Genomic DNA, 21225 nt, shown 5'->3' with positions numbered 1-21225 from the left:
TGTTGTATTCGGCGCATGTGACAAATTTGAAATGACTTTGTCAAATAACTAGGGCTTTACAATGATGGTGAAAACTCTTGGGTTAACTGGGTTAAAACCTCCCAGAAGTCAAAGAGGGTGCAGAGAGATTAACATCGACCCGACAACAAAGCTACAAGGACACCACTATCCTAGTCTATTGCTCTCATTCGCTTTCAAGTCTTTCTTTGAAAGAAAGGAAGAAAAATAAAGAAAAAAAGAGAGAACGACCTGGAAAATACAAAAGTTATTGCACTATTAAACCTGCCATTTGCCTGCAGATAAGAACAAAGCTACAAGGACTTGCTGGGGTTAAGTGGGTTAAAGGGGACAGAGGCATATTTAGGGACAGGGAACTTAAAATGTGTTGAATTTTCCATGTGGTCTACTGTAAATTAAAGCGCACTTCATTTAATATAACAGGCATTTAAAACGCAAATATTAGTGGACAATTTCTACATAAAAAATCAAAGTCATTTTGTGAAATGACCCAGCTACAAACTCGGCTGTGGTTGTCCATGTGGGAAATATCGTATGTGAGGTTTCTAATGAAAGGGAAGGGGGAAAATGGCCGCCATCACTTCATGGACGGTTTGCTTTAAGTCTTTCAAAAACACCTCGCAGACTGTGTCTGTGTGCTTCCATAAACCACTGTTCTACAAGCAATGCGTCTCTATTGCATGCAAACAGGCCCACACACACTACACAGAAGCAGGTACACACACTGACCCGCGCATGCTCATGTTCTCACACACACACACACACACACACACACACACACACACACACACACACACACACACAAGGCAAGCTCATCAGGAGCTTGGTTAACCACAGAAAATAGCCGTCGTCACACGCGGCTAACCTGCATCAGCACTTTCCATCCCATCTCTCTCAAAAGGAAGCCATTACCTCACAGAAAAGGCGGGAATCAGGCAGAAAGGGAAAGCTGATTTTCTGCAAGACTCTCCTTCCTTAAAAAACGAACTTAAGCTAAGCTACTTTTCCCAGGGAATGATTGGAGTCAGCCAACCGTTTAATTCACCTGTGACCCGGTAATTCATTTGGCTGATAATCTGCTACTGCAGGTGACGGCTGTAACAATCAGGGATATGACGGAAGAATGGGAGGATGTGGAGGGATGGTGAGAGATAATATAATTACATTTCCAAATGAAAAATGAATTATGAAATTGATCTAGACAAATCCCATCTTGAGGAGATTGAGAGAGGTTTAGCTGGGAGAGGTTTTTGACGGGGTGTGGGGATGACGGGGTGAGGGGTTTAGAGTCGCTCTCAGTGATGAGTGGTCTGGTCTCTCTCTCTCACATTAATACTCAACAACACTGACTCTGCCATGCCTCCCCTAGACACATGCTGCCAGCCAGCCAGCCAGCCAGACAGATAGAGAGTAACCCCACAGGGACAAAGAGGAGAGAGAAAGACAGAACAGGCAGACAGTATCCCCACAGAGATGAGGAGACAGACAGGCAGACAGTCAGAATCCCCACAGAGATGTGGAGACAGACAGACAGACAGAATCCCGACAGACAGACAGACAGACAGAATCCCGACAGACAGACAGAATCCCGACAGACAGACAGAATCCCGACAGACAGACAGACAGACAGAGACAGACAGACAGACAGGACAGAATACCCACAGGGACAAGGAGGAGAGGATAACATCATTCCCTGTTAAAGCCTGTTGTATAAGTCATGATGTATAAATTAGTTATGTGAGGTCTGTCATGTTGTGCTGCACCCTACAGTACCGTACCCTCTACATCAGGGTTCTCCAGTCTTCAACCAAGCCATGGGAAGATGTTTTGGGGTGCTGCTGGGGGTAAAGGCTCAGTGCACAACTTTTGTGAAAGAAAATAATATATATGTTGATATCATTTTTTTTCATTCAAATTTCTCAGGGTATGCTGCAGCACCCTCAGCACCCCTACTTCCCGCGGCTATGTCTCCAACCCTGTTCCCGGTGCGCTACTGTTCCCGGTGCGCTGCTGTTCCCGGTGCGCTGCTGTTCCCGGTGCGCTGCTGTTCCCGGTGCGCTACTGTTCCCGGTGCCCTGCTGTTCCCGGTGCGCTGCTGTTCCCGGTGCGCTACTGTTCCCGGTGCGCTACTGTTCCCGGTGCGCTACTGTTCCCGGTGCGCTACTGTTCCTGGAGAGATACCGTCCTGTAGGTTTTTGCTCCAACCTTAAAAACCTACAGGAGGGTGTCTCTCCAGGAACAGGGTTGGAGTTCAAACCTGCAGGAGGATGTCTCTCCAGGAACAGGGTTGGAGTTAACCTACAGGAGGGTCTCTCTCCAGGAACAGGGTTGGAGTTAACCTACAGGAGGGTCTCTCTCCAGGAACAGGGTTGGAGTTCAAACCTGCAGGAGGATGTCTCTCCAGGAACAGGGTTGGAGTTAACCTGCAGGAGGGTCTCTCTCCAGGAACAGGGTTGGAGTTAACCTACAGGAGGGTCTCTCTCCAGGAACAGGGTTGGAGTTAACCTACAGGAGGGTCTCTCTCCAGGAACAGGGTTGGAGTTAACCTACAGGAGGGTCTCTCTCCAGGAACAGGGTTGGAGTTAACCTGCAGGAGGGTCTCTATCCAGGAACAGGGTTGGAGTTAACCTACAGGAGGGTCTCTCTCCAGGAACAGGGTTGGAGTTAACCTACAGGAGGGTCTCTCTCCAGGAACAGGGTTGGAGTTAACCTGCAGGAGGGTCTCTATCCAGGAACAGGGTTGGAGTTAACCTACAGGAGGGTCTCTCTCCAGGAACAGGGTTGGAGTTAACCTACAGGAGGGTCTCTCTCCAGGAACAGGGTTGGAGTTAACCTACAGGAGGGTCTCTCTCCAGGAACAGGGTTGGAGAACCCTGCTCTACATACTACAGGCTACTACAGAGTCCATTCTCTATTTGATTCTCCTCCACACAATTCTCTACTCTATCCTTTACTCTACTCTACTCTAATCAGAAACTCTTGTCACCCAGAGAAAGGCCAACCACTCCTTTATGTACATGAATTTACCAGCTTGGACACTGATTGCATTAGCATTGGACCAGAGGGGGAAGCGCATCTCCTTGTGGCGGCTCCGACAGACACCTGTATTCACTCAGCATATTTTAATTACTGCCCCCTGTTTAGATTTACTCCACTGGTTTTAATAGCCGTGGCACTATTCTAACAGCATTTTCCCATCCGACTGCCCACACACCCACCAAATAAAACCAACACTTAATTTCCAACTAAATATTCACGCAAAGAGTGAGTTGTTTTATTACTGTGTACACGGCAGACAGGAGGGTGATGCAATGATCGTGTTCCTGTAACAAACAAGATGAAGATACAGACGTGTCTAGGCTGGATTGAGGTCCAAGAAATGGAGCTTCAAGTTGTTTTATGGGTGAGGAGGGTGATGTAATTATCGTGTACTTCCTATAACAAACAAGATGAAGATACAGACGTGTCAAGGCTGGATTGAGGTCCAGGAAATGGAGCTTCAAGTTGTTTTATGGACAGGAGGGTGATGCAATTAGGCAATCTGTATTTCACGGTCTTTAACAAACAAACCAGAGATAGATGCACCAAGACTATATTGAGACGTGACAAATTAAGTCTGGAAAGACTCGACTAGACATGGACTTCACACTTTAGTTGACATTCTGGAGTATTTTCTCTGACGCCACTCAAATGCGATATTTCCCTCTTTATGATGGGGTTTTTCAGAGTAACATGGCAAGCGTAGTGTTAGCTTGACACGGCAGACGAGGCTTTGGCTTCAATGAAAACGCATTAGCGAGTTTTAACTTTCCACTCTCCCGGATGGAGGCTATTTTACTTCTCCTCAATTGTCAACTGTGCTCGTCTGACTGCCTTCAACACTTTTACCAGCCGTGGTATAAAGTTAACGGGATTTTCTTTTTAATGGAAAAAGGCAGACGTTGAAGAGAACTTTGAAAAGCTTGAAGGCACGTCGTCTCTTTTCATATCTTGTATTCGGTAGCTATGGCGAAGACGCAAAGGCAGGGACACTTCATTTCATTGCCATGTCAAACTTATCTAACTTGTAAAGAGTTTATCCATTCAGGTTTGAAAGGCTGTCTATCCATATCTGGCCTCAGATAGCGAAGGGACATTTCATTGCCATGTCACATTTATCTAACTTATAAAGAGCCCATTCCATTCAGTTTTGGATAGACGCCAGATTCATGTAAAGTTATACAGTTTTTTCAATATCACTCAATGACGAGCAAGTCTCTCTCTCTCTCTCTCTCTCCAGTCTAAAACTGCCATCATCAGCACCAAAACCAGTCTACACAGGTCTAAAACATTAACAATTTGTAAGTCGCTCTGGATAAGAGCGTCTGCTAAATGACTTAAATGTAAATGTTAAATGTAAAACATAGCGGCCTAACTTCAACCCAGGCCTGACCATATCGTCACAGAGGAACAAGGAAGTAGGCTACATTTCCCCCTTCCCCTCTATGGATTCTCCCTCAGAGTTAATGAGACCGACCATTACAAAGGAATCGGACTGCAGCAAGGCCCGAGAGGAGGGTCTACATAAAGTCAACACACTGAAGAGAAAGCACCGGACGACAGAGTGTGTGGCTCTTCCATGTACTTCCCTACAATCACGTAACATACTTTTCTCCCCTGGAAACAATACCATAGTCAGGGGTTGTTTCAAATACAGTACAGTAATCACACTCCGTTCCAATTCCAAGCTAGCCAAAGGGGGGTTGTTGCACCAGATAACTTACATGTTTACATTCCCTCTTTGCAACTCGTCCCTTCTAGCTTCTAGCTGGAGATGCAGTTTTAAACAGGACTTATTTCCCCCCCGTCAGCATTAGGCAGAAGGTTCTTGGATGGTGGCCACCCCCACCACCCGGTATTTCCTCATCTCCTCAGGCATAAGAAACCGATCGGTAGAAACCATCACCTCTACATATGCAGTGGATCTTTGGCCACCGATAGAGAGAGAGGGAGTGGAGACACATTCACTTGTCAAGATGTCACTCATTAAGCAACTAGCTCTGATAAAGAACCTTTTAGATTTCTACCTTTCAACCCGACAGTGACACGGACTCAATGAGGAGGACTGCTGGCGAGGGAACAGGAGGAGGAGGCCACCTTTACTGCTTCCTTTCAGCCTTGAGATGACAGTCAGTCCCCCTGATCTGTCACAACAGCCTTTTGGTCTGCCGCCCTATCACGACATAGCTCTTTCCTTGGTATGTCCCTTTGATTGGCTGTATTGACCTGGTCTCTTTGATTGTGGGGCTGAATGTCTAGGTGTTATCTCTGACAGGCCAGTGGCGGTGCAAGTGGGGAGGGCTTGCTGTCTACCGGCTGCTGTCAACCGTCTGCCATTAACACAGTCTGACCTCTGGAGAGATCTGAAGAGCACCCGCTGGTAAGATCCACTTTGAATATGACTCAAAGAGACAGAAAGAGAGGGGGAGATGGGTAGAAGAGGAAAGGAAGAGAGTAGAGAGAGAACTTTTGAGAGCGTAATGTTTACTGTAAAAAAAAACAACAACAAAAACAGTTTTGTTCATTATCTACTTCACTTTGGCAATGTAAACATGTTTCCCATGCCTATATATCCCCTTAAATTGAATTGAAAGAAAGAGAGTAGAGAGAGAGCGAGCGAGAGAGTAAAACAGCCCTCTAATTAGTGGTCTCTTATATTGACGTGAGGCCATGACAACTGAAGCCCGGGATGATAACGTACTTTAACCTCCCACCATACTTTATTCAAAGAGTAATCTCACTTTAACCCAAACCTAGCTTTATCCACCCTCCATTAGCATTTACTGAAGGCTTTGTTATTGAATACTAGTATGACAAGGTCAGGGTTGGGGAGTAACAGATTACATATAACTGATTACAAAACAACTGCAAATGTAATTGGTTACTTTACCAGAAAATAATGCAATCCGATAACTGATACTTCTGGAAAAACTAGATTATACCTTCTAGGATTACTTTTAAATTCAGAAAGAATGTTTGAGAAAATAAAATCAGATTAAAAAAAAACACAAGTTTAAGTTTATTACGCCTGAACGAGTCTGACCACAAGTCCGAGACCACCATGATGACACACCAAACGTGTTCCATGGATCACAGGAAAAGAGCAGGAGCAGGCCTTTGTAGTTACGGTCCAAAGCTATGTCTTTCCAATGGTGCAACTGCTTGAATAAATGCTTCGAGGTAAGAACGACAGCATACAGATGCAACCTACTACAGATATCTACATCGTGCATTAGTATGAATCACACTGCTGCTCTCTCAATAGATATGTTGTGCCTTGTGGTTGTTGTGGGTGGCTGTTCACAACTGTACAGTATATGTGTACTTTAACCCAATAATGTTTGAATTGAAGGAGCTTGTGCTGCTCATCATGCATTGTTTTTGTGACCAGTGGACAGCCAGTGATAAATGTGCTCTTGAAACAGCTGCATAGTGCGGATCCCAGCCTATGGACTAAAAGTTTGAGGGAGTTCCTCCCTTCTAAACTATGCCGTGGCATTGTACGTCATACTGTCAACAACCAGCTGAATTTAAGAAGACCACGAGCGGGGCTTTTATTGCTCAATATCATTTGTTCTGATAAAAATAGAAATGTCCATAGGCCTAAATGGACACGTGCTCAAACTCGCACACTTTCGATAGACTTCAAATGATCAAGATATCAATGTGTCACCAAAACAACGATATGTTTATAGCAAATGCAGCATAAGGCATTCTTGTCATGTCATTCCACGAGAGCGACATCTACTTTTCAACTCGAAGCAGTGAGCCCAAACAGTCCTCCATGACAACTAAATCACAAACTGAGTAAGCTAGTAAGCCCTTCGTTTTTGGGTTATGCTCAGGTAAAACAAAGTCCTATTCTTGAAGATCAAGGGGTATTAAATGAATTGGAATGACTGGAAATCTGCCAGACTTTTTAATGTAAAGATACAGTCTAATCATATTATTATCTGTAGAGGAAAGTAATTGGTTAGAAGAAGCCTACATAACAAAGTCAAATGCAACATCCATTTATGGCCAGTTATGTAAACCAACAGTGATTGATCCTGCAATAAATGTGGTTAAATTGGTAATATTCATTTTTTGTATTCTTCTAATGCCTGTTAAGGGAAGGTAATCTAAAAGTAACTGAACAATCAGATTACGTTAGTGAGTTTGGGTAATCCCAAAATTACATAACTGATTAGAATTTTGGACAGGTAACTAGTCCCCTGTGGCTCAGTTGGTGGAGCATGGCACTTGTAACGCCGGGGTTGTGGGTTCGATTCCTATGGGGGACCAGGACAAATTCAACTGTATCCACTCGATAAGAGCGTCTGTTAAATAACTGGAGAGATGACTGTAGAAATAGAGCGCCTAGGGAATGGCTATAACTAGACAATGACCGGTACATTGGAAGGACAGGCACTGTAATGACTGGTATATTGCGCCGTGCTTAAGCATACGGTACGTATGAGCCATGTCTTGCACTCTGACGCTTGTCCAGTGAAGGAACGTGATGCTAATGTCAACATCACTTGATGTGAATTACAGCTAGACACGATGTAGGGCTTTTTTCCTGCACCATCTCCTCCACACTATAAAGCGAAGAGAGGAGAGGAGTGTGAAAGCACGCCTTGCCCCTGTGTCTCTGCTACTTTGCCAGGGGAGTTGGAGGTGGAGCATATTGATCAGTACCCCTCCCTGCTGCTTTGCCAGGGGAGTTGGAGGTGGAGCATATTGATCAGTACCCCTCCCTGCTGCTTTGCCAGGGGAGTTGGAGGTGGAGCATATTGATCAGTACCCCTCCCTGCTGCTTTGCCAGGGGAGTTGGAGGTGGAGCATATTGATCAGTACCCCTCCCTGCTGCTTTGCCAGGGGAGTTGGAGGTGGAGCATATTGATCAGTACCCCTCCCTGCTACTTTGCCAGGGGAGTTGGAGGTGGAGCATATTGATCAGTACCCCTCCCTGCTGCTTTGCCAGGGGAGTTGGAGGTGGAGCATATTGATCAGTACCCCTCCCTGCTACTTTGCCAGGGGAGTTGGAGGTGGAGCATATTGATCAGTACCCCTCCCTGCTACTTTGCCAGGGGGTTGGAGGTGGAGCATATTGATCAGTACCCCTCCCTGCTACTTTGTACTCATCCTGGATCCAATACGTATTTCTCTACACCTTCGAGGGTGTCACTTGAATGATAGTATAAAGGCTGGTGCGTGTGCGTGCCTGTCAGTGTTTGCGGGGCGACCATCTTTAAACGTTGATTAAAGCAATGAAGTAAAAAGTTCTGTATTTGAACACGTTATGGCGTCTTCATGGAAAGGACTGGACACGGCCCATTTCTATACTTTGCCGAGAGGAGCTTCTCTATTGTTCGTCACGGTATTGTGCATCACACATCACAGAACCCAATCAAATCCCCTCTTCATGATCTGAAGATTACTATGACGCACACACAATGAAAACCGCATTACATGTTCGTAACATCACAGAGGCCAGACGTAGAGATAAATGAGCCTATGATTACACACACAAGGGCTCTACTACAATCTACAGGCTGCCGTCCTATCGTCGTAGACCATAGAGGATGCTGGGTAATCGCTTTGATTCCGACAAGAAGCTCCTGCTCTCGATATTAGTTTGGTGTTCCGTGTCTCTGAGCTTCTTCAACAAGGTAAGTGAGCTCTAGAATGCGAGACAGACAACGCACAACAATGCATACAAACAATATTGTGTTTGTTCCCATCTGCTTTCATTCGTCTCTCTCGGCCTCTTTCTCCCCCTCTACTTTGATAAGTGCCCTCTGATGCGCTGCACTTTGCGAAATAATTGGCCACAGATCTGTTCACGAACCCTCGTCTCTCGGTCGCTCTCTCTCTTCGCCTCCAATTTGAGTCTTTGCGGGTTGTAGGCTTTTGGTCTGTTATTCTGGATCTGTCGTCTGAGTTCACTGTGAATCTTCTCTATCAATTACTGAAGGTTATCTAATAGTCTAAATAGGTTTTGTTTGTGCAATTTGCGTAATTTGAGTTACGAGGGAAAATGTACTCTGGAGAAATAATATCTATTATGCAAGAAACAGTATTTCATAAAGGTTATGAATCATGCAATCATGAGGTCGCTGGCTCAAATGATGTCTACATTTACAAACCTACGAAGGCAGCCTACGAGGAGTACGGAATATCTTTCCCAGTCCCTAAAATCATTTTATCCAGCAATACGTTGTGTTGGATGGAGTGGAATCATCTGAATACACTTCTTGGGGGGGGGGTTCTTGACATGTAGAGGTTTAATTGAACAAGTGGGGACATGATCGGAATGTACAATCTAATGCCCATGGGAATCAGCTATACACAGAGGAAATCTAGGTAATTCTGGGTAACCTGTCACCCTTGACAACAAGGCCTGGGGGCAGATCACTCAGTCAGAGAGAACAGGCCTCGTCACCCCCCCCCCGCTCCTCTCTCCATCTCCATCTCCATCTCCACTCTACCTCTTACCATTCCATCTGCTCTGTCCGTCCTCTCATGTATTCACGGCAGCATTGCAGCTGCACCGGGGCACATCTCAGAACGCACATCTCAGACAACTTGGAAGCCGGAGGCAAAGGGAAATCATCCCAGTATGAAATGTAACACTCTGCTCCTCCTGGAATATTAAGGGATTCATCTAGAAAATCTGCTTCATTCGTTTTCCTGTCTCGTCCTCCTCTCCTTTCCCCTTCAATGGCCAACCTAACCCCTTGCAGTGGACATAAAGATAGCACACATCAGGCCAATTTAAGACGCCAAGGATTTTATTTGATGTTTACCTAGTGGTCTGCTAGAAGCGGTGACGTGCTCGCCTTTGGAATGAATTGCCAGCTGCATATGACTTGTAAAATGCTGGTTGCTCATCTGTAAACACAGCCTCACAAATGCCCCACACACACATTATTCCACATTTCCAAATCGCTCTTTTTCTTTTCTATCACCAAAAATGTGACATTAAATTACTGGAGCTTTGGCTGATTGGCTCCCATTTGCACCCGCGGGGCTGATGCGGGGTGTCAACTCGTGTTTGGGGTCACGGCCGTACCACCTACACACTGGCTAATGAGACCAAGACAAGCAGCTAGCGCTGTACAAGCTGAGCCCAGCCCAGCAGAGCAACACGTCTAGTATGTTACAGCACTACAGGGGAACTGGATCGCTGGAGCCAGAGGGAAGAGAAAGATCTGGAACCACTGTACTGTAGCTACTGCTGCTGTGAAAACCACGAATAAAGAGGAAAGATGAGAAAGACAACTCAAAAAAGGGTTGAAAAAGACAAGTCAAAAAGGGGGGAGAAAAGAAGTCGACATTTTAGAAATGTTAATATTGTCTCTCCCTTCAGATTCGTACATAGAGAGAGCAGTACTCAGTCAACCCACTGGGCATAGACGTCAATTCAACGTCTATTCCACGTTGGTTCAGTGTAATTAGATTGAAATTATGTGGAAAAAACAGTGTGTGCCCAGTGGGAAAGTCCTTAATTGTACTCTGTAGGGCGAGTGAGGAGACAGAGAGGAATCTAGAGGAGACTAGAGGGGGAGACTATTGTAAAATTGTAAAACATCTAGAGGAGTAGATCAGAGGAAACTAGAGGAGGACACTAGTGGAGACTAGAAGAGGAGACAACTAGAGGAGGAGACTAGAGACTAGAGGGGGAGACTGTTGTAATATGATACAACATCAGGAGGAGTAGACTGTAGGAAACTAGAGGAGGACACTAGAAGAGGAGACAACTAGAGGAGGAGACTAGATGAAACTAGTGGAGGAGACTAGATGAGTGGACAACTAGGGGAAGAGACTAGAGGAGGAGACGAGAAGAGGAGACAACTAAAGGAGGAGACTAGAGGAAACTAGGAGGAGGAGACTAGAGGAAACTAGGAGGAGGAGACTAGAGAACTAGTTGAGACTAGAGGAGACCAGAGGAGGAGACTAGAAGAGGAGTCAACTAGAGGAGGAGACTAGATGAGCCTAGAGGAGGAGACAACTAGAGGAGGAGACAACTAAAGGAGGAGACAACTAGAGGAGGAGACTAGACTAGAGACTAAATGAAACTAGTGGAGGAGACTAGAGGAGGAGACAACTAGAGGAGACAACTAGAGGAGACTAGTGGAAACTAGTGGAGGAAGCTAGAGGAGGCGACTGGAGGAGGAGACTAGATGAAACTAGTGGAGGAGACTAGAGGAGGCGACTAGAGGAAACTAGTGGAGGAGACTAGAAGAGGAGTAGACTAGAGGAGTAGACTAGAAGAGAAGACTAGAAGAGGAGACAACTAGAGGAGGAGACTAGATGAGATTAGTGGAGGAGACTAGAAGAGGAGACAACTAGAGGAGGAGACTAGAGGAAACTAGGAGGAGGAGACTAGAGGAGGAGTAGACTAGAGAACTAGAAGAGGAGACTCGAGGAGGAGACTCGAGGAGGAGACTAGAGGAGGAGACAACTATAGGAGGACACTAGAGGAGGAGACAACTAGAGGAGGACACTAGAGAAGGAGACAACTAGAGGAGGACACTAGAGGAGGAGACTAGATTAGAGACTAAAGGAAACTAGTGGAGACAACTAGAGGAGACTAGTGGAGGAGGCTAGAGGAAACTAGTGGAGGAGGCTAGAGGAAACTAGTGGAGGAGACAACTAGAGGAGACTAGTGGAGGAGGCTAGAGGAAACTAGTGGAGGAGGCTAGAGGAAACTAGTGGAGGAGACTAGAGGAAACTAGAAGAGGAGACAACTAGAGGAGGAGACTAGAAGAGGAGACAACTAGAGGAGACTAGTGGAGGAGGCTAGAGGAAACTAGTGGAGGAGGCTAGAGGAAACTAGTGGAGGAGACTAGAGGAAACTAGTGGAGGAGACTAGAAGAGGAGACAACTAGAGGAGGAGACTAGAAGAGGAGACAACTAGAGGAGACTAGTGGAGGAGGCTAGAGGAAACTAGTGGAGGAGGCTAGAGGAAACTAGAAGAGGAGACAACTAGAGGAGGAGACTAGAAGAGGAGACAACTAGAGGAGTAGACTAGAGGAGTAGACTAGAGGAGTAGACTAGAGGAGGACACTAGAGGAGGACACTAGAGGAGGAGACAACTAGAGGAAGAGACAACTAGAGGAAGAGACTAGAGGAAACTAGTGGAGGAGACTAGAGGAGTAGACTAGAGACTAGAGGAAACTAGTGGTAGAGACAATTAGAGGAGGAGAGTGGTGGAGACAATTAGAGGAGGAGACTAGAGGAGGAGACTAGGAGGAGACTAGAAGAGGAGACTAGAGGTATGAGGGAATGATCTGAAAGGCACAGGAGGGCCTGTCCTGAAGCAGACCAGACAGCTTGGCCACACACACAAGCACACACACACAATTGAAGGATCCTCAAAGGAGGAAGGGGAGGACCATCCTCCTCAGTGAATTTCATAAAAATAAAAATTGTAAACCATTTTTTTTTAAATAAGTTTTTAGATAAAATGATACTAAACATAATCACGTCACCAAATAATTGAATAAAACACATTATTTTGCAATGGTCTACAGTAGCCTCAACAGCAGCAGCCTCAACAGCACTCCATGATGTAGCCGGATGCCAGCTAGCTTCCGTCCTCCTCTGGGTACATTGAGTTCAATACAAAACCTAGGTGGCTCATGGTTCTCACCCCCTTCCATAGACATACACAGTAATTATGACAACTTCCGGAGGACATCCTCCAAACTATCAGAGCTCTTGCAGCATGAACTGACATGTTGTCCACCCAATCAAAGGAGCCGAGAATTAATCTAGTACTGAAAGCATAAGCTAGCTAGCACTGCAGTGCATAAAAAGTGGTGAGTAGTTGACTCAAATAGAGAGAAAGTCAATAGTTGAACACATTTTTTAACCAATTAATTTCTTCCAAAATGAAGAAGAAGCAACACACACACACATACGAGAGAAAGACGATACTTTTTTTCACATTCAGTTACTTAGCTAACAAATGCAGCTAGCTAGTTTTGCTAACTCAAACGCCCTGTTAAAACAGAGAGATGCTATGTTAGCTAGCTGGCTATGACTATCCAACAACACTGGAACTCTTCCAAGTCAAGTTAAGCTTTTGGTTTTTACTCATTTATTGCCATTGTTGCCCGCCGGTGTAAGTGCTAAACTGCTTACTGACTGTACATTGTAACGTTACTGCATGTAGCGGGTTTACTGACATGTTAGTTCTATTAGCTATGTTGACTATGATCTTACTTTAGCTAATATGGTGACAACGATGTAGGCTGTGTTTAGAGGTTAAGACATGGTTTGGTTTGGAAAGTTTTTTTTCGCCTTGTGTTGTGCCTTAAAGTCCACAAGTGAAGGGAAAAGCTGAGAGGAGGGGAGCGCATAGATACGAGAAGGACTACAACGTGGCTGTTATGAAAGTGAACTGTGTTTATGCAGAACAGGGGTGTATTCATTCCACCGATTCGGTTGAAAAATATTTCTTAAACGGAAGCAAACGCAACAAAGCAGGGATAAACATAATAGAAACTCTCATTTGCAACTGTTGGACTAGTGATTATACCCTATATCAGCTAGATGAAGGCAAGAGTGCGCAAGGCGGTATTGAATGTGTCACTGTCTGTCACCTTTTCTCTGGACCTGTGTGCACCTACATTGTAAACTTTCCTTCATAGGCTATGTTGTAGCAACCTCATGATGGGTATAGGGAAAATTCCAGTATCATGTAGTAGCCTAAACCTATCGCTGTTACACTGAACAGGGCGAATGGAATCTGAATGACAGTAATCCAATATGCTGTAATAGAAATAAGGTCATGCTCATTAGAAAAAAAAATCTTAAATGGCCCCCATAACAACCGCCACTGACACGCGCACGCACGCGCACGGTGTCTCTCTGACTATTTTGAGTGAATGGAAGTGTTGTGAGTGAGAACCCTGACAGGATGTCAGGCCCTAGTCAGGAGACAGTCTCCACAGCAAGGCAGAATATTCTGTCTGATCTGCCTTTTATTCTGCTGCAATATTCCCTCTAAACTGCGCGTGTCCGTGGCGTGAAGAGACGCAAGAGATTGAATTTCACTGAATTCTCCACATTAGTTTCCATGCGTTATATAGATCAATGTTTTTCTCTGTGATCGAATCAATATTATATCGGCCCCTTTTCAATGCAACAAACCAAAACAAATCTAACTTCGTAAGATTGAGTCTGTGATTTCGTTGTAGGCAGAGCACAGAGCGTAATGGAGTATTCTTTTGACAGGTAGCCCACAAGCGGTCCTTCAATCACGTGCAGCAAATGCGCATTTCAGATCAGAGGGCAGAGCTGCACATGTGCACATTTGTTGATATTTTTTACTAGTTATAGCGAGTTATTAGCCAAGTTATAGGTAAGTATTGGTCAGCAATGGGGAGTTACTGCTTCCTACAAGAACACAAATCGTGTAGGCTACATTTCAAGTTGTTTTTTAAAACTGAGTCAGGTAAAAATCTTGTTTATGCCTTAATTAATGGGGTAGAGTTGTATTTTTACACAGGATTGAATATGGAAATAAGCCAATAGGCTTACATGCTATAATTCTCTGTATGGTATTATATTTTGTAATGTGGTTTCTTGTGGTTTCTTGTATCATACATAGTGCATAGTGTAAAAATGTTTTTAAAAGTCTGATGCAGTGTAGGCCTGCATTGCACACAACCTATAGGCTACTGTAGGCTATATCATAGAAATCAAAAGCTATTTCCATGTGAAAAAGTTAAGATTGGTTTTGTTAGTAGGCCGCTTATATACGCCTACATTATGCTCAAATAGCCCAAATAGCCTATTGGCTACTGGCTAAAATTTTAAAAGGTACAGCCTCAGTGTTCACTGTAAACTTGGGCCAGAAGTTGCACAGAATTCTGCTCACAAGACCTGAAATTTGCTCAGTGCCCCAAAGAATTAGAGGGAACATTGTTCTACTGTATTCTGATTATTTTTTATTTTGGATGTTTTAAGAAATGGAATAAAGGATGATGCTGGTATGCTTGTATGGATGGTCGGATTTTACGATCAGGTTTGAAAGGAGAGGTTATAATGGACATCCAAGTAGTAGCTGTACCAAAAAGACCAAAAAGACCAAGATGATCTTGTCTCAATAAGGTTCATGACTCCTCCCATTTGTGAGCAGTAAACAATGAAATTCACTTTATTTTCATCCCTCAACAAAGACAGACCAAAGAACCAGAACATTCTATAAACCCATAGGCTCCAAAGCTGCCTAGACAATGAACCCGCCCAACCACTCCAAGATATAGCTGTAACACAGCTTATGCCTTTACCAGGCATCTATAAAATATCTTTATGTCAAGGCGTTAGCTTGTGTGGCCACGAACGATTCGACATTCATTTTTAACAGAACTCTACCACTTGGGATACGCGACTGACTGCTTGACATGACCAGTGTCTAACCAAGTCTTACACGGTGAAGGTATTGTAGAGTTTGAACAGTGTTGGGGCTCACATAGGTGTAGTCTTCCATCAATATTACATGGAGACCTCAGAAGGAACTAGCTTGCATCGTTTAGATTCCAGGCTTGAGGGGTTGTTAGCAAGTTGCTAACTTGCTATATTTTTTTACAGAACAGTTGGATTCAACTACTCTACAGTACCTGAGGCTCAGGAAGAGTGAAACAAACCTATTTTTCTAACCCGAGTGAAGTGTGTTGTCTCTTTTTCAACTAACAGTTTATATACTTTTATGTTCTCATGTGTAAGTGTGAAATACATTTGTTGTGATATCGGCAGTATGACAACATAGAATCCCTACAATGGATATGATATAGCCACAAATCAGAAGCATAGAGGGACTGAATGTATCCCATATGTATTGTAGGTGTATGAAGCTGTGAGATACACGTTTACATAAGCTAGGTGACCATGTGGCATCTGTAACCCACTTTATAAACTGGGTGGTTCAAGCCCCGAATGCCGTGGCATATCAGAACGTATATCAGAACGTACACCACGGGTATGACAAAACATGTATTGGTACTGTTGTAGTTACATTGCTACGCAGTTCACAATAGCAATAAGGTACCTCGGGGGTTGGTGGTACATTGCCAATATGCTAAGGGCTGTATCTTGTCACTCTGCCTTCCGTCGTGCTTAAGAACAGCCCGTAGCTGTGGTATAGTGGCCATATACAACACCCCCTCGGGCCTTATTGCTTAAATAGAACTCATACAATAGCTATGATGTCGCTGTTCCAGATCTTTCTATTCCCTCTGGTTCCAGTGCTCCAGGTAGTGCCGTCACAGTGCTGTAGTGGTAGCTAGTGTATAGAATCCATACAACAGCTATGACATCATCGTGGAGTAAGTAACCCTTAGCCTTAATAGCTAATTAAATCCTTCATAGCCAGTATCCAAGGGAAGCTTAAAGTGTTTCATATTGGAGAACCCATTAGATGATTTCAAGACGGTTTAAAAAGGGTTCCGAACCAGAAGACCCAGACCGACCAACATTCAGAATTCCATGTCTAGAGCTATCCCCATTCTCATTGATCTCTGGGTATGTATTCCCATGGGAAGATCACCAAAGGCCTCGCTCTTGCTTTCAAATCTCCTTCGACCCAGTTCATGCCACACAGACAGAACTCAATGTGAAGGCCTGTGACTTCACTTCAAATGCATAACATGATAGATCACCCATACTTAAGGCCTCCCAACTTCTGTTCTCTACCGCCCTGCAAGTGTTTGCAGCGCAGCCAGATTAACAAAACCACACACAAAAGAAAGACCTTCGGCACGCACAGCAAAGAAAACAACAATTTGAGGCATTGCCCATTCTCCCCACACACACTCCTTCCCCAGCACACACTCTCCCCGTACACACCCTCCCCCCTCAGCCCCTTCACACACTTAGCGGTTTACTTACATTGTCGCGGGCCTTGTCTCTCACATCGTAGACGGTGAGCTTGACTAGCGTCTCTGGGCTGGCAGGGTACTCCGGAGGGAATGTCACCCCTGTCAGGAACAACGGGTCTCTGCTACCCTGAGAGAGGATGAGAAGGAACATGAGAGTGAGAGAGAGGGAGAAATAATATTACATTTGAAATGTCTTCATTCTTTTGGAAGGCTTGTAAGTGTAATGTTTACTGCTAATTGTTTTATTGTTTATTTCACTTTTGTTTATTATCTATTTCACTTGCTATGTCAATGTAAACATGTGTTTCCCATGCCAATAAAGCACATTAATTGAAATTGAGAAGGAGAGTGTGTGGGTGGGGGGGAGAGGTGGAGAGAAATAGAGAGGGATGAGTGAGCCAACAGCTGTGCTCAGTCTGCTTCCCTACTGCTCCTGGGTGTTAGCGCAATGAATGGAAGTCTATGGGTAGACTTCTCAATGCTAGTTAGCATTGGTTCGCAAAACATCCTGTAATTTACATACTGGACACAAAGACATACAAATGGTATCCGCAAGTTCATCTGACTCTGGGGAAGTAGATAACGGGCCTTATCACTAGCAGAGCGCGAAATTCAAAACTATTTTTTTTAAACACAGCAACCGCTGTGTCAGATTTCAAAAAAGCTTTACGGAAAAAGCAAACCATGCAATAATCGGAGTACAGCGCTCAGACACAAAAACAAGCCATACAGATACCTGCCATGTTGTGGAGCCAGTAAAAGTCCGAAATAGCGTTATAAATATTCACTTACCTTTGATGATCTTCATCAGAATGGACTTGCAGGAATCCCATTTCCACAATAAATGTTTGTTTTGTTCGATAAATTCCATAATTTATGTCCAAATACCTCCTTTTGTTAGCACGTTTAGTTCACAAATCCAAACTCACGAGGCGCGGGCAAGTCCTGGCCAAAGTTCAGACGAAAAGTTCAAAAGGTTATATTACAGTTCGTAGAAACATGTCAAACGATGTATAGAATCAATCTTTAGGATGTTTTAACATTAATTTTCAATAATGTTCCAACTGGAGAATTCCTTTTCTCTTTAGAAATGCAATGGAACGCAGGTCGCTCTCAAGGGCGCACGCGTAATCAGCTCATGGCATTCTACCAGACCTCTGGTTGAAACAGCTCTCATTCTCTCCCCCTTCACAGTAGAAGCCTCAAACAAGGTTCTAAAGACTGTTGACATCTAGTGGAAGCCTTAGGAAGTGCATAGACACTGTATATTCGATAGGCAATGAGTTGAAAAACTACAAACCTCAGATTTCCCACTTCCAGGTTGGATTTTTCTCAGGTTTTCGCCTGCCATATGAGTTCTGTTATACTCAGACATCATTCAAACAGTTCTGGAAACTTCAGAGTGTTTTCTATTCAAATATACTAATAATATGCATATATTAGCTTCTGGGCCTGAGTAGCAGGCAGTTTACTCTAGGCATGCTTTTCATCCGAAAGTGAAAATGCTGCCCCCTATCCCAAACAGGTTTTAACATAATATGAAGTTGTTTTTTGTTTAAAGCCAATCCTTAACTTAACTATTATGGAGTCAATGCCAAAGAAATGTGGCATTTTAAGGGCTTGGACATCTGATTCTGCAGGGAGACTGTGAGAGCTTGTTGCCATAGAGGGCTGGTACTGTACATAGACACATGGCTGCATGACCTCCGCTAGCCTAAACACACAAACACACCCAGGTTCCCACAAGACCCCAAGCACCATAGCCCCCCCTATAGGGCCCCAGGCCCGGCCAGGAGAGAGGCCTATGGAGCCTACTGTGACCTGGTATAATGTGTACCCTGACTGTATATGCCCTGGTGAAGTGAAGCTTTGCGTGTTCAAAGCAAACTGGTGTTTACATCAGGGGCTCTCTCTTCCTGTTGCCCTGCCCTGATGAGTGGCTCTGGAACGCAGGCCCCCAGGACAGGCTGGACACACAGTCAGTACCCACAAACGCGCACACACACATAAACAAGCACATGGAGGCATCGTCACACACACACACACTCAGAAAGCATACACTCAGAAAGCATACACTCAGAAAGCACACACTCAGCCCTGGTGCATCCCGTAAACAGCCTAACGATAATCTGTCGACATGAAAAACGTCTCCACGGTCTCCAGTACTGCATTCCACCGTAGCAACGGTCGTCGGCTAGGAAAACCCAAATTGCTCAGATTAGTCACCTCAAAGGATCGATAGAAGCCTCCAGTCTGTTTACATGTCCCTTTATTGACTAGGAGGACATCCTTATCCAAGGTGACTAACAACTAACACATCTTAGCCTAACACAGTAAGCCCATTGATACAGTAGGGGAGTACTGGAGGGATGTAGACTGTGGAAGGACCTGTGGTTACAGATCGGCAGCCAAGACATGAGGCTACCCCAGGACATCCACGCGTTACACTCCTCTGCAAAACACACACACACACACACACACATACATACACATACACACACACACACACACACACACACCTCCTCACAAGCCAACCTCTACACAAACCCCTCTCCTCCCTAGTCTACTAGATGTTTTCATCCCCTGTATTAACACCAAGCAGTGGGAAAGAGAAAACAACACTAATCCATTGGAGAGTACTCTACTGCCATGCTCTCAGTATACAGTGTTGCTCAGTACTGCCACCCAGATACCATGCTCTCAGTATACAGTGTTGCTCAGTACTGCCACCCAGATACCATGCTCTCAGTATACAGTGTTGCTCAGTACTGCCACCCAGATACCATGCTCTCAGTATACAGTGTTGCTCAGTACTGCCACCCAGATACCATGCTCTCAGTATACAGTGTTGCTCAGTACTGCCACCCAGATACCATGCTACCATGCTCTCAGTATACAGTGTTGCTCAGTACTGCCACCCAGATACCATGCTCTCAGTATACAGTGTTGCTCAGTACTGCCACCCAGATACCATGCTCTCAGTATACAGTGTTGCTCAGTACTGCCACCCAGATACCATGCTACCATGCTCTCAGTATACAGTGTTGCTCAGTACTGCCACCCAGATACCATGCTACCATGCTCTCTACAGTGTTGCCATGCCACCCAGATACCATGTTCTCAGTATACAGTGTTGCTCAGTACTGCCACCCAGATACCATACCATGCTCTCAGTATACAGTGTTGCTCAGTACTGCCACCCAGATACCATGCTACCATGTTGCTCAGTATGCCACCCAGTACCATGTTGCTCTCAGTACAGTGTTGCCACCCAGATACCATGCTACCATGCTCTCAGTATACAGTGTGGCTCAGTACTGCCACCCAGATACCATGCTCTCAGTATACAGTGTTGCTCAGTACTGCCACCCAGATACCATGCTCTCAGTATACAGTGTTGCTCAGTACTGCCACCCAGATACCATGCTACCATGCTCTCAGTATAGTGTTGCTCAGTACTGCCACCCAGATACCATGCTCTCAGTATACAGTGTTGCTCAGTACTGCCACCCAGATACCATGCTACCATGCTCTCAGTATACAGTGTTGCTCAGTACTGCCACCCAGATACCATGCTACCATGCTCTCAGTATACAGTGTTGCTCAGTACTGCCACCCAGATACCATGCTCTCAGTATACAGTGTTGCTCAGTACTGCCACCCAGATACCATGCTACTATGCTCTCAGTATACAGTGTTGCTCAGTACTGCCACCCAGATACCATGCTACTATGCTACCATGCTTTGAGGGGCATATGGGCATTCTGTAGCAGCACATTCACACACAATCCGGTACAGCCGGCAAAACACGGGGAAATCAAAGACTTGCTGAGTGCTCACATGCATACACACACACACACACACACACACACACCTCAAATTCCCTCGACAAGACATTCTGAACTGAATAGCCTTCTTTCATACTTACCAGCATGTTTGGCAACTCCATCTACAGCCAAATTCACACAGCGGTACAAACAGGTAGAGTGGAGGAGCAGCAGTAGTACTTCAGAGAGAAGTAGCTAGACAGTCAGTCAATGTGCCAGCCAGTCAGGCAGTATGTCTACGGCAGTAGGGGAGACAGCTGCCTATATAGACAGCGACGCCCCTCTCGGTGCCTTTGGGTTACAGACCTCCAAGGAATGGGCGAGGCATTACACTATTAGAGTGTGTGTGTGGAGGGTGTGTGTGTGTGGAGGGGGAGTATCTTCCCATGGCAGGAGGCTCTCGAAGACAGTTGGCTCTCACCCATTTCCTTGACACTCATCATATTCACACACACACACAAACAAAC

At 45.0% G+C, this 21225-nt stretch overlaps 1 protein-coding gene across 11 annotated transcripts in view; it reads right to left on the bottom strand.

Annotated features, from left to right (window-relative positions):
- LOC115117107 (type II inositol 3,4-bisphosphate 4-phosphatase-like) overlaps positions 1–21225 on the bottom strand; it is a 547861-nt gene that overhangs the window by 223683 nt on the left and 302953 nt on the right. For 10 of the 11 annotated variants that reach the window (XM_065024930.1, XM_065024928.1, XM_065024919.1 and 7 more), the window contains one exon: positions 16942–17058. In XM_065024930.1, coding sequence (XP_064881002.1) covers positions 16942–17058 — 117 coding nt within the window. Of the gene's footprint in view, positions 1–16941; positions 17059–20859; positions 20951–21225 lie in introns of those variants that run through there. The other variant, XM_065024925.1, reaches the window with a different exon arrangement.

This window comes from Oncorhynchus nerka, linkage group LG11 (assembly GCF_034236695.1).
Source record: "Oncorhynchus nerka isolate Pitt River linkage group LG11, Oner_Uvic_2.0, whole genome shotgun sequence".
Lineage (NCBI taxonomy): Eukaryota > Metazoa > Chordata > Actinopteri > Salmoniformes > Salmonidae > Oncorhynchus > Oncorhynchus nerka.
This window is presented reverse-complemented; position numbering and strand designations above follow the sequence as displayed.